The sequence below is a fragment of the Athalia rosae genome, chromosome 7 (assembly GCF_917208135.1).
Source record: "Athalia rosae chromosome 7, iyAthRosa1.1, whole genome shotgun sequence".
NCBI lineage: Eukaryota > Metazoa > Arthropoda > Insecta > Hymenoptera > Athaliidae > Athalia > Athalia rosae.
This window is the reverse complement of record NC_064032.1, coordinates 4,922,802-4,938,482: the sequence shown is the minus strand read 5'-3', so window position 1 is coordinate 4,938,482 and position 15,681 is coordinate 4,922,802. Positions and strand designations below refer to the sequence as shown.

The following is a 15,681-nucleotide window of genomic DNA, read 5'->3' as shown; positions in this document are numbered from 1 at the left end:
GACAATCCTTTGAATCCTCCCGAGAACCCGGCTTACCCGTTGGACCCGATAATTAAGTGAAATAATTAAGGCGTAAAAGTGTTCGATCGGACGGAACGATTGAGAAACGAACTGTGCCAATATCGCGGCACGGTCAACGCGACGCAACTCGGTCCAAGAACTTGGTGTTTTTTTTTTTTGTTTTTTTTTTGTTTTTTGCCTTTTTTTTTTCTTCAAATTATCGAAAAGGACTCCAAACGTCATTCCGGACTAGATTCTTCTCTACTTTCTCATGACTGATAATCCCAAAGAAACATGGACGCTCATCACAATCTCGAATGTCTGTAAGAATTTTCATATACCGTTAATGAAATGAATGTTAATTTTTTTTTTTTTTCTCACGGCGACTGAAAATCTTTCTTATTTACTCCGAATGCGAATAAGAGGACGAATTTTCATCGTTATTTGATTTTTACGAGCACATCGTTTCGCTCCCCACCTCATCCCCCTTTGCATTATTTTATATGAGAAAAAATGGAGTTCGTTAAATTTCGATTTTCAAAACACTCTCGTTCCGTCCCTCGCAAACAACGTTACACGGATCTCCTTTTCGTCGTCGCGCTTTGAGAGCGCAGAAAAAAAAAAAAAAAAAACAACCGAGAGAAAATTAAAAAAACGATTCAATGTCATATTTTCTCAACTCCGTAGTCGTGAAAAGTATTATAATATAATGCGAGGTAGCCATAGATTCCGCGGCGCGTTCGACGTCGTCGTCGTCGTCGTCGTAGTTTGCGGGCGGTTTCTGGTTGGTTGGTAAGTGGGCCCAGCGGGGACTCATAGTCGGAGTACCTCCTGCGAGAGTCCGCAGTCGGAATCGAAACCCGAACCCGTCGTCTAGTTGCGTCCGAGGAACCTTCCGCGACAAAAATTAACGCCGCAAGGATCTACTCCGGGTCCGATTCGAAAAAAAAAATCAAAAACCAAAAACAAAAAACATAAAAACAAAAACACAACGGAAAAACAAAAAACAGTCGATTCAGTGATCGCGACGGCCGACAGAACGAGAGAAAAACAAAAGCCGCGCGCGTTACGTTGGAGATAAAAAAAAAAAAAGTGCACCGCGTTTCAAAAATCCTCGCTACGTTTCACCGCGTTCCTCTTCTTCGTCTCTTCGTCGTCAGGTGAGTGCTCTTTTTTCGACGATACGTCTGTCTGTAATACTGCACACTACACGTTCGGTTCACCGCGTTCGCCGGAAGAATTCCGGACGACGTAGGATTACGACTCGCGTTCGTTCCGTTGATCCGATCGACGGTTCGTCGCTTGTGTACAAATTTCAGTTTTCCAATCGACGCGAGCGTCAAATATTTAACGAGTACAAACTCCGGCCCGTACTCCGCTCTGCAACGGCTAATCAATCCGAATTATCAGCTGTCCGTTCGCGCGTGATGACGCTGTAAACCGAACAGTTTGTACAAGCCGATAGAATTCGCACTAGGAAAACCGGATCGGAAGCTCGCGTCATTGTTTCTTTTTTTTTCTCCTCTTTCTCCTCAAGCTCGTCCGCGGAGATATTTGCATGCCCCGTCGAATATATTACTTCACGCGGGACGTGTGAAGAGTAAGAAAAAAAAAAGAAAAAAAAAAAAAGGGCGAAACCGCGTCGCACGTGCGACGAGTTCCGCGCGTTGCGGGAGTGGCGAGGGACGTTTTGACGCGCTTCGAGAAAGAAGGGAAGGAAAAATGCGAAACTTTTGGAATCGGACCAGATCCGACCTCCTCCGTTTTTTTTTTTTTTTCGTCGCTCGTTTTCGTTCGCGTGCCGGCGTAAAAAAAAAAACAAAAAAAAAAAAAACAAAAAACGTCTCGCATCGAGCGTACGCCGCGCGTCAAAGTTTCCTCCGGCTCCAGCTCGTCAGCGCGAACGAGCGTCGGGTTAACGGTTTACGTATAACGAATTTAATCCCATAACAGGGTTTAAATATCTAATGTCAGGCGCGCGTAGTCCCGCGGCCTTGCCGCCGTCGCTTTTGCCGTTGCCTTGTGCCGTTGGCCCGTTGCCTGCTATATGCAGCGCGCGAAGGGAGATAACGGCCCGCGGAAATATCGCGGCACTTCCCATGCGGCCTCTTGTCCGCTTAATAATCCTCTTACCTTACGGCGACCCATTTCTACCCGGGGCGAGAGAAGAAACTTTCGCGATATCGCTTCGCCTCGGTGTCAAAAAAAAAAAAAAACAAAAAAACAAAAACAACAAAAAACAGAAAACAGAGAGCAAAAAACAAAAAAAACAAAGATACAATTTTCGTTAGTCGCGTTTCCGCAGCGCCAAACTTTTTCGGGGGATGCGGAGATGGGGGGCTGAAATAAATTACCCCCACCCCTTGTTATCGGGAGTTCGAAATTGCGGGGTTTTGAAAAATTTCGAGCCACGTGGTAAAAATTCTCGCCCATTCGAAACGGTATACATAGGTATTTTCGTACGTATATACATACCAAGAATTTCGTCGCTTCATGTACACAAATACGTAACGTTACGGGCAGCCCGTAGGGGTCATCGGAGACGGCGGGGGTCATTTTCCGCGGAGCGTAATCGATAGATTTGGGAAAAAAAAAATAGAAAAAAAAAAACAGACGGTGCGTATTTTCGACGTGAAATTTGTAGCTACGCGGTGCGTACGATACGCAGGTATCTGCCGTGATATGCACCTGGAACGGTTACCGTTTCGAGGCCCAATTCCTGGAGGTAGGCAGGGCGGAGATAATGGTGATGCAACGCATTGTTCCAGAGTCATATAGTTAATTCACCGAGCATTTCGCTCTCCTTTTTTATTTCTTCAATGTATTTCGTTTTTTTTCTTCTCCTCTCTCCGAGCGAGCGAGCGACGGGACGGGACGGGACCTCTTGTTCACCTGTACGAAGATTTGTTCGACCAACAAAAGCGGCGATTATCTGATTTTTCTTTTGTTGTTTAGATCCATTGACAGAAGGAAGTCGAAATTTTAACCGACGTCGATGACTACGTACGGAATGAAGCGGACATAAAAAATTTGTTCGATAGTTCGAAAATCGAATAATTTCGTCGCCCGGAGTCGACAGAGATAGATAAAAAGAAAGAGAGAGAGAGAGAGAGAGAGAGAGAGAGAGTGGGGGGCTCAGGAGAATCTAAAAACTGGAAAGTGAGAAACCGGGGAAAAAGGAGGAAGCGGAGAAGGAGAGAGACGAAAAGTTCGAAGCTAAAAACGAGGAGTAAATAAAAACCATTTTAATGGGCATCATGAAATCTCCGGCCAAGGTGCTGCTGTCGTTTATTTTATTGGCCTCCGGGCTAACGGCGCTTCCGAACCAGTTGCAGCCTCGCGTTCGTTCGGCGAGATCGAAACAGGTGACGGTCGTCGCCCCCCAAAATACCCCCGCTTCAAGGTCGACCCTGGACCCGACCACGTCCGCTCTGACCTCATCCACCACGGGCAAAATAAAATCCATCCCTCTGCCCACCACCGATCACCCCGACGACACCCTGGCCGACAACCGGATCGGGGTCGCCGAGGAAGCCGTCGCGGCGTCGACGAATGTACCGAAAAAAATTAACAACGACGCCGACCGAGCGGAGATCGACGCGGGCAACGACGACGGGAGGGAGGACGAGAGAATCGAACAGAAAAATTCGCCGATCGGCAACGCCGAGGGTCCGGCGGCCACCGCGTTTCCGCCAGCGCCCAGAGAATCGTTGGGAAAAATCAGACCGCAATTAAAACTTACCACGAATTACACCAGCGCCAGTGAGGTGAGTGGAGACGACGACGACGAGAAAAACGGTGAATCTGTTTTACCTTTTTTTTTTTGCAGGATTTTTATTGAAAAAGTATAGAGAGAAAAAAAAATTGTTCAGGTACACGAGGCGAGGAAAGTTTAGGCGATCGGTTTTCGTGTATCCCCGAGGTAATTCGCGGGTAACAATCGAAATGTTCGGAAATCTGGAGGAATTCGAATGAAACGAAACACCCGCCGAACGTGGAACAAAAGAGTATAAACTCTCGTTCATACGCGACGCGTGCGAATGGAATGTCGACAAAATTTTCGCGAGCGAATCCGAGTAACGGGCTTTGGCGGAAAATGAATTTTTCGATTCTAAATACGAGTAGATTCGAGCGCGAAGTAAAGATCAAAAAAAAAAAAATGAAAAAAAAATGAAAAAATGAGACAAAAAAAAAAAAAGTTGAACAGCGGAACAAAAACACAAACGCCGACCCGCAACAACTTTTCATTCGAAATTCAGGTCTCTGCGGTAAAGAATAATAACGTAGAAAATAACCGTTGCTGCTCATGTTATTCGACTTCCTTTTTCCTCGCGTTATTTTTTATCCAAGCGGTGAAACGGAGCGAGGGAAAGATGAGGAGGAGTGAACGATATGTGAAATTTTTACTCTTTTCCCAACGCGGTGCAAAAGTAGACAAAGAAAAAAAGAAAAAAAGCAACAAAGAAAGAAAAAAGAAAAGAAGCGACGAAAGAGGAACAGAAGGTTGAAAAAATGAAAAGTAGAGTAAATGAAATGGAATGAAATGTTCTCCCTCGCCGAGTGAAAGGATATAATAATATAATCGTTCATCTAGCGCTGGCTCTCGAATTTAACTGAAAAACACCACAACCGCGCGCGGCGCGGCTATAATAACGCGGAGAACAATGGCGGCGGTGATGAGCTTATAATTGTGGCGTATTTATACAAATTCATCTTTATCTCGCCGCGGTCGCAATTAGTAGATCTCGGTTGCCAGATAGGTTGGGCAAACGGGTGGCGAACGATGCAACGGAGGGGTTGGTACGACACGAAATGTGGTATACGTGTACGCGTTTAACGTTAGCCAGGCTCTGTGGGAACGCGGGTGCGGGAACGTTAATAAGATATCCCGCGGTATGATATAGCTACGCTACGCGGCTACGCGAGCGACTACACGTCTACGAATCGTTGCGGGACAATGAGAAGCCCAACGATAATCCGGGAATCCAGTTTGTTCGAAATTCGCGAAATAACGTTGATCCGTACAACGATAATGAAGGCGACGACGAATCAAATTAGACAACAAATTACGATCACACTTATTCATTCGTCATCCGGTTAATGTCGAATTATATTCCGGTATAAATTCGTTCGTTGTTATCGCTGTGCAAAAAAATTAGAAAAATGGCAAACGTGGAAAAAAAAAAATGGAACGAAAAAATCGCAGCGCCCAATTTCTCGCTCTTGTTAATTCTCACGCGTGTCGCGAAAATGGTAAAATCAAAGTTTAGATAATTTTTTTCATATCCGCGAACGATCGTCGATACGGATTTTCTTTGTGGATCGGGTATCGGCTACGCGTACGTACGTACGTACGTACGATGCGAAGGTAAAAACGATGCGGAGTAATGCGAAGTAAAGTGTATAATGAGAGCGAGGTTAAATGTCGAGCGTAGACCCGGGAGAACGCGAGCCACATGTGAGGCACGTAAAATATACGGAATCGGTATAAAGTAGAGGAAGTTAGTGTAACTCACCGAGCGACAGATATATGTACGTAGGTAGGTACCTACTAGGAATCGAAACGCGAATTTTTTTCATTCTCTACGAAAATTAATATTTATTAGAAAAATATTGAGATTAATTGCGGTTCGGCTTCGACTCTGATATTTTCTCGAAGATTTTTTTCTCATGGAAATTTCCTTGTACGTTCAATGTATTCGAGAATTTTTTCCAGTTTATAAAATTATTGATCAAAGAAACTTGGATTTATAAAATTTAATAATAATAATAATAATAATAATAATAATAATAATAAGTTAACATTGTCGGGCGTATCCTGATGTCCGGTTCGCCTATGCCATTATTGAAATAAGAGAGAACGTGTACGTTGCAGGTATACGGAAATATCAGAAAAATATACCGAGCTCTCACAGCGTGTTGTTTTCTATTTTTATTTTTCATTTTTCATTCTCTATATCATTTCATTTCTTTCTATCTCTGATGCGTAATATACTCGGCGGAAAGTAATGAATAATATGTATCACACAAACGTGGATATTTTACAAAAGATACTGATCCGCTAGCGATCGCGTTCTGCACGCATATCTTCTTCTATATGTTATCCGTACCATTTTTTGTTTCAAATTTCTACTTCATTTTTATTCATCGATTTATTAGCGATATATATATATATATATATATACCGCAGCTTGTGGTATATACGATACACATCGACATTTTCGGAGGCCGCAGCCTTTGATTTTTTCTCGATTTCGGGGTCGGAAATTAGCATTTTTATATTCGCGGTATACCTTCAGAATTTATTCGATCGCGTGTACCGCGCTGTTGGTACGGCTAATTATTTTTACGCGGTGACAAGGGGGCAGAGGGGGGGGCAGAGGGGAGGGGGAGGAGGGACGACGTTAAAGGAACCCGCGATAATTCAAAAATTAATAATACTTCATTACGTCGCTACAATTCCATTCACCGTTACAAATATTGCGACATTATACGCCACGTTCCTGGAGGCGCGGTCGAAAACTTTACAACGAAACGTAATAAATAGGTGTCCCGTAGTAATTTTAGAATTGCGAAACACGGGGAAAAATTGATCATCCGATGCGCGCGGGGGGAGAACAAAGTCGACAACCGTATTCCCCGTTTTTTTTTTCGCTTCGCGCTTTTCTCGATCCGCACGTGCATCCGAACCCAGAGAAGAAAAAAAAGAAAAAAAAAAAATATCGTCGTCGTCGTCTCAAAATATCCGAAAAATCGGCGCCGGAATCGGCCGGACCCGGAGAATCGCGAATTTTTCGCCCAACGTTCGCGGAAAGACCGGAACCATTTTTTTTTTTCGATTTTCTCTCACCTTCGGCAATTTCGCGTATAAAGTAGGTACACGCAAACGAATCGCAGGTGTGCTTAGGTCGTTTACGAAGCGTTAAAAGAAAAAAAAAAAAAAAACAAAAAAACAAAAAAAAAAGAAAAGAAAGAAGGACGTTCGTTCGTTCGCCTCGTTCCTTGTACGTACGTCGCGCGAATCGAGATCGATGAGCGGAGCACGTGAGGAAATCCGATATTATTCGCGGTGTCGAATTGAAGAGACACGGAACGTACCTATACACACGGAATAAGAAGCGAGAACTCGGGCTGGGGTTCCCGTTGGCGCGGCATAGTTGAAAATTTTGCCGATCTTTTTTTTGCCCCGTCTTCGGATCCGATTGCGGGCGACGTACACGTATATCGGGTAGGACGTAAGGAAGGAAGTAAGTAAGTCGATATACGGTGCGATCCACCCAGTTTTTCGCATTTTCTTCGTCGTTCGTTTCGTAGGAACGGAAGCGAGTTTGAGAAACTACACGATCTCCTCATCGCTACAGCATCTCCGCACCGCTGACATCAGAAACGCGCGACGTTGGTCGTTCTGCTTTTTGTTAGCGGTAAATCGTCGTTATATACCGATGAAGATAACTCTACGAGAGAGAAATAACGGATTTAAAGCTGCTTTTGCATACCAACTCCGATGTCCGGTAATGACATGAAAACTACTACAGTATAATACATTTCGATCTCTTTTTTTTTTCTTTTCTTTTTTCTCTCTCCTCATCGATTCCTCTTTCGGTCGCCCAATGTCGTCGAAGAGAACGGCGATACTCGCAATCGGATGAAATTCGAAAAACAAAAGAAACAATTTTGAAAAATGGAGTTTTTTTTTCTGTTTTTTTTTTTTCTGTTTTTCGGTTTCCTCGCTTCGCCCGGGACTAGATACGTCGTAGATCGTACATCGCCGATGCAAGAGAGTGCGAAAAATGTTATTGTTGCCGTTGTTACCATTATCGTAATTTAACATTTCCTTTTTTTTTTGTTCTTTTTTTCTTCCAAACAGCCGCGGAACAATCGAGCGTAATGGGTTTCGGCTACTTAGCGTTCCGTGTAACGCGGTGTATAAAAGAAGTTCACCGGTTCGTCGAGCGATATGCTTTTATACCCGTATACGTATAGTCGAGTGTACATAAAGATTTTTATTTACCAAAAACTAGAACGACCTAATCGCGTATTACATACCTCAGCTTCCGCAGATCGACAACGTCAGATAACGCGGAGTAATTTGGGAGCGAGTCCAAAAAAAAAAAAAAAAGAAAAACGAAAAAAAAATATAAAATAAAAAAGAAAGAGACGAATTTTTCGGGACATTTCACAGCGTCGGAATTTCTCTATACCGTATACTCCTATTTACATACATTTGCCAATTTATAGTTTATTTATTTATTTACACGCATTTATATATTTATGCGCCCGAATCTTGACGCGATCCACTTAAACCAGCGGGAGGGGAGGGAAGACGATCGCATGACACGGTTAACCGCATTCGCTGTAATACATTTTAGAAGATATCGACTCGATTTACAATTATTACCGAAAACTCATCGAAATACGTTTCTATACTCGGCCGAATAAATTGAGAGAAAATAAGAGAAAAAAAAGAAAACAAGAAAAAGAAAAAAAAGAAAATGGATTCACGGATCGATATTCACGGTATATAGTTTCGTCCCACGCGCTAAATTCTACGGAAACGTAGGCGGAACGTACAACGTGTTGGATACCGACGTATCCTTCTTCTTCTGACCTAAAAATTTCGTAAAACCGCGCGCGTTTCGTTTAAAGTTCTCCTCGGTTTACCGCTTTTCTTTTTTACCCGTACGTAAGAAAGACGATTTTTGGGCGACCGCGGTGCAAACGACGAGGCGCGAGCGGCGTGAAAAAGTAGATGAAAAAAAAGAAAAAAAAAAAAAGAAAAAAAAAAAAACACAATTCACACCCGCAGATGTAGTACGCCTAGATCTAGACAATTTTCCGCGTAAATCCGCACGGATGGTTTTCATAGTAAATTGCGGTCTGATCGGAATTCTATTTTCATTTGATCAGACGACGCCGTGCCGGTTAATACGCTACACACTACGGGCAAAAAGTATAATTTCGCGTGAACGTCGAAGTGTACGTCTCCTCGCGGTACACATCGTACAGCGCGATTGAATTTAATGTGAGAATAAACGGAGGAGAGCCGCACACACGTACCGGGTGGAACAAACAAACCGAAAAAAAAAGAAGAAAAAAAAAAGATATAATTCAACCGTTTCCACGTTCCGCGCGAATATCTGTATGTATGTATATAAATAGATATATAACGTCAAAATTGAATCCGCGGGTGGCTAGGAGACGAGGATAAAAATCAGAGGAGGCGAAGCGGGAGGGGGTGGGGGGAGGGGGGGGGGGAAGAACCGGGTAGATTTTAAAGCGTGCATCTCTCGCGCCGCTGAATCGTCGAATGATATGGAAAACTGCACGGTGTATATCGTTACGTGAAACCGAGAACTTTGAATAGAACAAAAATTGTGCAGAAGTGCAGGACGTGGCACGGCCTGCATCCTTCTCTGTACGTATACAGTGATGGTGCAATGCGCCGAGTCACGCTTCATTTCTCGACACGGTGCAAGGATCTCGTTCGATTTCCGCGTTCATTCCGGTGCGCCACGCTCTTAAGAAAGGATGCTGCGCGCCGCTCGCCCCTCGTTCGACGCTCAACGTATACACACCTATACACATTTATATATATACCCTTACATATACATATATATATATATATATATATAGCTATACTTCTAACGATTATATTTTCGCAACGCTATTATATATCAGGCGCACTCCGGCCTCGGTGTATTATAAATAATAATGTAAAATCCAATCTCGCCGCGCAACTCGCCACGCGGTGCGGTGCGGCGAACGCGTCCGTAATGAGTCGTGTACATCCAAACAACTGCCGGGGCGAAGCCCTGAACAACGGCGTTCGTTCGTTACGATTCCCATCGTTTACCGTTTCGCGCTTGTCGCCCGATCCGCCGCCCCTGCAGCTTTTCGGCGTGGCGGAAGAAAAAAAAAAAACAACAAAAAAAAACAAAAGCGAAGCGCGTCTGTTCCGCCGGGACCGAATCCGCGGCCCTGACGCCTCGACGATAACGCGAATCAAAAATCACGGTCATTCGGTCACGACCATAAACCGACGAGATTAGCGGCTATAATATTGGCGCTCGTCCGAAACGGAGTCCGGAGTTTTTCCGCTCACCTTTTTCAACGATACTCCGCACGCGCTCCTCCTTTTTTGTCCGTTCGAAAAATATCCGACAGCGTCTTCTTCGCATCCGGCCGCAGTCGGGAGCTCTTCGGACGACAAGTTTCTCCGTTTGACAAAAATTTGAACGGGTTGGAAGCGGAACGTGAGCTCGGGATTTTTTCAATACCAGAAATCGAAGGGTAAGTCGGCCGGGCGTAGGATTTGAAATATAATATCTGGGTCGCGAACGGCGTATATCGGAGTTCGCAACGTTGTGCACTAGAAGAAGTCGGGTCAATTCGCGGGGGGGGGGGGGGGGGGGGAAGGGGAGGGGGCTCTTAAACTCGTACACCGCAAGTGCAGCACCTGCGGAACTAACGGCCGGAGTAAATTTTGCCGAAAGCATATAGGCCGCGAGCACATACGTACGTACGTACATACGTGTGTGTACACACGTGTATCAAACCTGCAGTGAAACGAGCGACCGCACTATATACCCGCGGATGGGAGCGTCCAGGAAAGGAGGTGGAGTGCATCAAGGTTGAAAAATGTTTGATATGTAGATTGCCCGCTTTTGCGGAGTAGCGCGCGCTCGCGAGCGAGCGAGCGAGCGCGATAAAAAGAGGTATAAATGTAGCATTCGTCGCCTATTTAAATTTCACATACCTCAGAAGCGAGCGAGCGGTTTTATCGCAATTGGATCATTCGCCCAAGACCTTAGTACGTAACGTACAGTAGGATACGTCTGGATCCGGATTATACACGGTGCTGCCCGTTGGACGAAAAAAATTCAATAACAGAATCTCGCGAACGACTCCGAACGCTTTAATAAATAAGACGCAACGAATATATGAAAAATCACCGAGAACAACTCGGAAGCAGATTCTATTTTTGAAAAAAGCAAATAACAACGACGAGGACTATCGACGATTACGCTTTACTTTGCCTAGGTCACTCCCGATTTTCCGTACCAATTCTCCGCATTTCATCGCAACTCCCCATTTTCAAGAAAACACGACAATTTTCAGACGGGCGTCAGGCTGCCGGAAGGAGCCAGCGCGGCTCTGGCCAAGCCTACGAAGTACCATTACTACCCCCACAACCAGCACATCTACCTACTGCCGGAATGTGCTGTACAACAGGTATGCAACGCGGTCTACGTGAGGCTGAATTTCACCCAGCCACTGTGCGCTTGTCCGGGACGTTACAGGGACCCGTGCAGCGCGTCGTTGGACAGCGACGACCAACACACTACCGAACTGGTCACCGACCCCCGCACCAAGGTCAGTTTCTTGCTCCCGTACGCCGCTACCCGGTAACGTGTACAATATGTATACGTATATATTTAACCCGACGCAACGTTCTCCACCGTACTCACCATTCGGTTGAACGATAATAAAGGGGATCGATCCCCCGCACGGGCTAGCGATATCGACCGGCGAATTCGACCGATTACAAAGTTCGTCGAACGTCATTTTCTGGTACGTCGAAACGGACGAAAGAAAAGGAGGTGAAAATCGACATGGGTGATCGATTTTGTTCAACGACACGTAATCTATATGCACAAGGATGTGGAACGTCTGGTTTCTTATTTCTAACTTCTGGCGATTTGGCCGTATCTTTTTTTCTCTTCTTTTCTTTTCTTTCAAGTTTCCATTACCCGAAACTTCTGATCTCCCATTCCTCCCCCCCCCCCCCCCGCGGTCACGGTCTGATATTAAATCGATATCTGGTGCATATAATCGACGCATCGTAAATTGCCCTCCGTGGATATATATACATATACATATATATATATATATATATAACGGCTCCGGATGGTCGGTCACCCAACAAACCGGGCGCCTCGTTCTTTGCCCCCTTGGCCAACAGTTTTTCCACTTAGTTTTTGCCCTACCCATTTTCTTACTCTTTTTACTTACAGATATAAAACTACGAAACTATACTGCCCACTTTCATATTTCAAAAACTCATGTGTGTTTTTATACACATGTATACTGCACACACGCCGTTACTACCGGTGTATTATAATATATGTGGTATGTACGTGGAGTTCATTTTTACACCCTCTTTACCCGTAATTACCTGCCTCCGCCCACTGCACTGCGCTCAGTCCGCTCTGCGAAAGACTAACTACCATGAGAAAATCGCGTAAATTTACATCCACACGTTTCTTCCAACTTGTACGGTGTGCCATGGGAATGTGTGTATATATATATATGTATATGTGTATATGATATATGTATACGTATATACGTGTAACAGCAGTACACGTCGAGTTTAGTTTTGCCGTGTACCGTGCGACTTTGCAATGGTGATTTGTGGATGTAAACTGCATCGCGAGATGAGATGAGATGAGATGGGCGGGGGGAGGGGGGAAGGGATCTAGGGGAACCGGTTGTAAATGCACAGAGAGAGAGAGAGAGAGAGAGAGAGAGAGAGAGAGAGAGAGAGAGAGAGAGAGAGAGAGAGAGAGAGAGAGACAGAGAGAGAGAATGTATATAGTAATAATAAAAAGCATAATAACAACACGGATAATAATCATGATAATAATAAGGTAAAACAGCTCTTCTTCAGGCTGCTCTATCAAAAGCAAACAAATAATGGCGATAATGATGCGGTGTACCCGGTGTACGTATAGGTATACCGTATACACACACCGTACGGCGTATCGCCCGGTGGTTCTTTTCTTTGCATTTCCTGAAACCATACGTAAGGATCATCTGCAGCGTTGCAGCTTGTATAAATAAAGACAACTGGTTAGAAGAGAAAACGCATGAGAAATTGACGCTTTATTTTAATTTTTTTTTTCAATTCTATTCATTTTTTCTCCTTCTTCTTCTTCCACCGTTCGAAAGGACGCGTCACTTACAGTATGCTTTTGTGCGCTTAGATTTGATTCTTTTTTTTTTTTTTTTCCTACCGCGAAAAAAACTGGTAAATTATAAACCTCGCGAGGAGCCGGTACATGTGCGTTGATATTCGTGATTGATGTAATAATATATTTAGAATCACGCTCGTCGTCGTCATCATCATCATCATCAGCAGCGTCTTACAGCGCGCTGAGAAATTCCGCGTTCGCTTTCAGCCGGTTGTGACAACTCCGGTTTTCAAGAGATCAACGTATACGTATATATATATATATAAAACGAGTATACCATAGTGTAACTACTCCCGCGGGAGCACGAGAGGGAACGAGGAGTACCCCCATCGTCGTCGTCGTTGTAATCTGGAAAAGTTGATTCGATTCATCGACTATTTTAAGCGGTTAATAGCCGAGCCGCCGCACTCTCGTCACCCTGCGCATCGTTCGCGAACGAGTCAATTTGCGAGCTCGCATATTTTATATGCGTTTTTTTTTTTTTTTTTTTCGTTTTTTGTCATCCTCCCATCAAAGTTCCCACTATCCTCCCGAATCTCCTCCTCTGCATGGGATTACGTCATCGAACAGCAATCGATTCGAACAAAGGGTCGCCGATTTTCCATTTTCCATCTGCGTTAGGATTTCAATATTCGATATCGTTTCACAGTCCATCATATAAAAAAAAAAAAAAAGAAAATAATGAAAAAAAAAAGAAAAAAAATCGAATACGGCCGGATACGGTAATAACGAAAATTGCCGGTTGCGTTCGAATGCGTCGGGTTCTACGAAATCACGTTTATGAAATGAAATGTAATATTAATACGACGTTAAATGAATCGGACGAAAAATTTTTTTATTTCGCCATAAATTTATTTCTGGTACAACAGTCGGCGCATATTTCGAATGTTATTCATAAGGAATTTGCAGTTTTTCCGTAACCGGATTGCGTCTGGCAGAAAGAAAAACCAATTTGGCTTTCAACGAACACTTTCAAAAGAATATACAAAGGGAGAGAGGAGGATCGGGATGCGTATTATTTTTGCGAGATTTTTACCAGTAAATCAACTACGGATTTATCCGAAGGAGTTTCGGTCTTAGACGAGAAGAACGAGAATTCTCGCGAGCTTTGCTTCAACATTCGAAAGAAAGGGGGGAAAAAATCCACTCAACAAACATTACTCTACATTCGCCGTTGGATATATATATATATGTACATATTCTCGAGATCTTTTTTCCATAAACCCGCGTTTGAACTGGAAAACACGCGCGCTGAAACTCGTCCGTCCTTACTCCGCATCGCCTTATCGTTAGTTACAGTGTACCAGGCGCGCTTTTCCTTCGTCGATCGATCCCAAGGATTTGCGAGATAAAATTAAACTTAAATTAATCCAAGAAAATGCAATACGTCCCCCTGTATTTCCCGAGGTAAACAATATAACCCGGCGTAATAACTTGTCCGTAACGTAACTGACGCGTAATATTTAATATTGTATCAACTGCAGGCCCTGACATTGGTAAAGACGTGCGAGCCGGTGGCGGATATGAGGGAATGCAGGGCGCCGAAGGACTGGTCTCTCCTTGCGCTGCAGAACGTCAGAACAGGGAAATCCCATTATCTGGTGATATGTCGGTGCCCCGACACTAATATCCTTGGTGAGTAACACGACTCGCGTGTGCACATCGTTACGCCGACGTTTCACTCCAACCAAAATGAAACGGGACGGCTGTCCCCTACCCCCCCCCCCCCCCCCCCCCTCATTTCTCGAGCGGCGTGAATTTTCATTTCTCGCTTTCGACGGACCGAATCTCTCGTCTCTTCTTCGTCTCGTCTTCGGCGAGTCGGTGACAACGGAGGGGAAAGGTTAATAATTTTTCCATCGCGCGTATATTTTCAGAGGGACCGATGAGCCACGACCAGCCGATGTACGCGAGCGTTCCGGGTATCCGGGTCTACGGTATGATGTGTGTACAAGGGAATCGCAGAGGACGCCCGCTACGGTATCCGAGAAACGTTGGCGACGGTAAGCGCGCGATTCGCTATTTTCATTTATACGTTTCCAGTGAAATTAATTAGAGGCGAACGGAATAAAATGAAAAAGGAGCGAAGACAACGGCTGGATTTTAATTAAATACTGTGTCTGACGTTGCGTTTCAGAGCTTTCCGGAACGGAAGAAGCCGATCGGGAGCCAGGATTCCCGTGGGATAAAGTGCCGGAGTTATTGAAAACGGCTATTCAAGGCTGAATCGTTTGGCGGAGTAGACAAAAGCCGCTGCCATTTCTCGCCACCCAAGAGATACACTATTTATACGATATAGCCGCACACTATTTATTGTTTTTCTAAAACGAACCAACTCTATTATTATTATTATTATTATTATTATTTATGTTATTTATTGTTCGGAAAATAATCGCGACGAGGAGAGAAAAAACAGTTTGACCCACGTTAGGAGGAAGCGTCCTAGAAATTAGAGAACGGAAAACGACCTGTCGAGATCCCTTATCTTTCACCTGATTCGAAACGAGATCGATCATTATCATCATGCGATGTAACTGCGAGTAGACCTAAGGTATAATACTTCCTCTCTTAATACTAGACACATAGGCGTTAATTAACATCCTTAGAAATGTAAGGACAATCACAACATTTAGAAACGTAGAAAATAAACATAGTCAAGCTCTCGGCTGTAAATAAAAATACAATACGAAACCAGTGGAATTCCAAGTTT

The 15,681-nt window shown here is 44.2% G+C and overlaps 2 protein-coding genes across 4 annotated transcripts in view; one reads left to right on the top strand and one right to left on the bottom strand.

Annotated features, from left to right (window-relative positions):
- Positions 1-15,681, bottom strand: part of LOC105693418 (elongation factor-like GTPase 1) — a 43,472-nt gene that overhangs the window by 24,184 nt on the left and 3,607 nt on the right. The gene's annotated exons all lie outside the window — the stretch shown is intronic.
- Positions 830-15,671, top strand: LOC105693432. Of its 2 annotated transcripts, XM_020853237.2 has the most exons (6): positions 831-1,160; positions 2,956-3,767; positions 11,119-11,373; positions 14,456-14,606; positions 14,849-14,974; positions 15,109-15,671. In XM_020853237.2, exons 2-6 carry the CDS (start codon positions 3,249-3,251, stop codon positions 15,195-15,197), a joined length of 1,140 nt encoding a protein of 379 aa, XP_020708896.2. In that variant the 5' UTR covers positions 831-1,160; positions 2,956-3,248; the 3' UTR covers positions 15,198-15,671. The 2 variants fall into 2 exon arrangements, with proteins under 2 accessions (XP_048514331.1, XP_020708896.2); XM_048658374.1 differs by lacking the exon at positions 15,109-15,671 and having other exon boundaries at positions 830-1,160; positions 2,956-3,798; positions 14,849-14,975.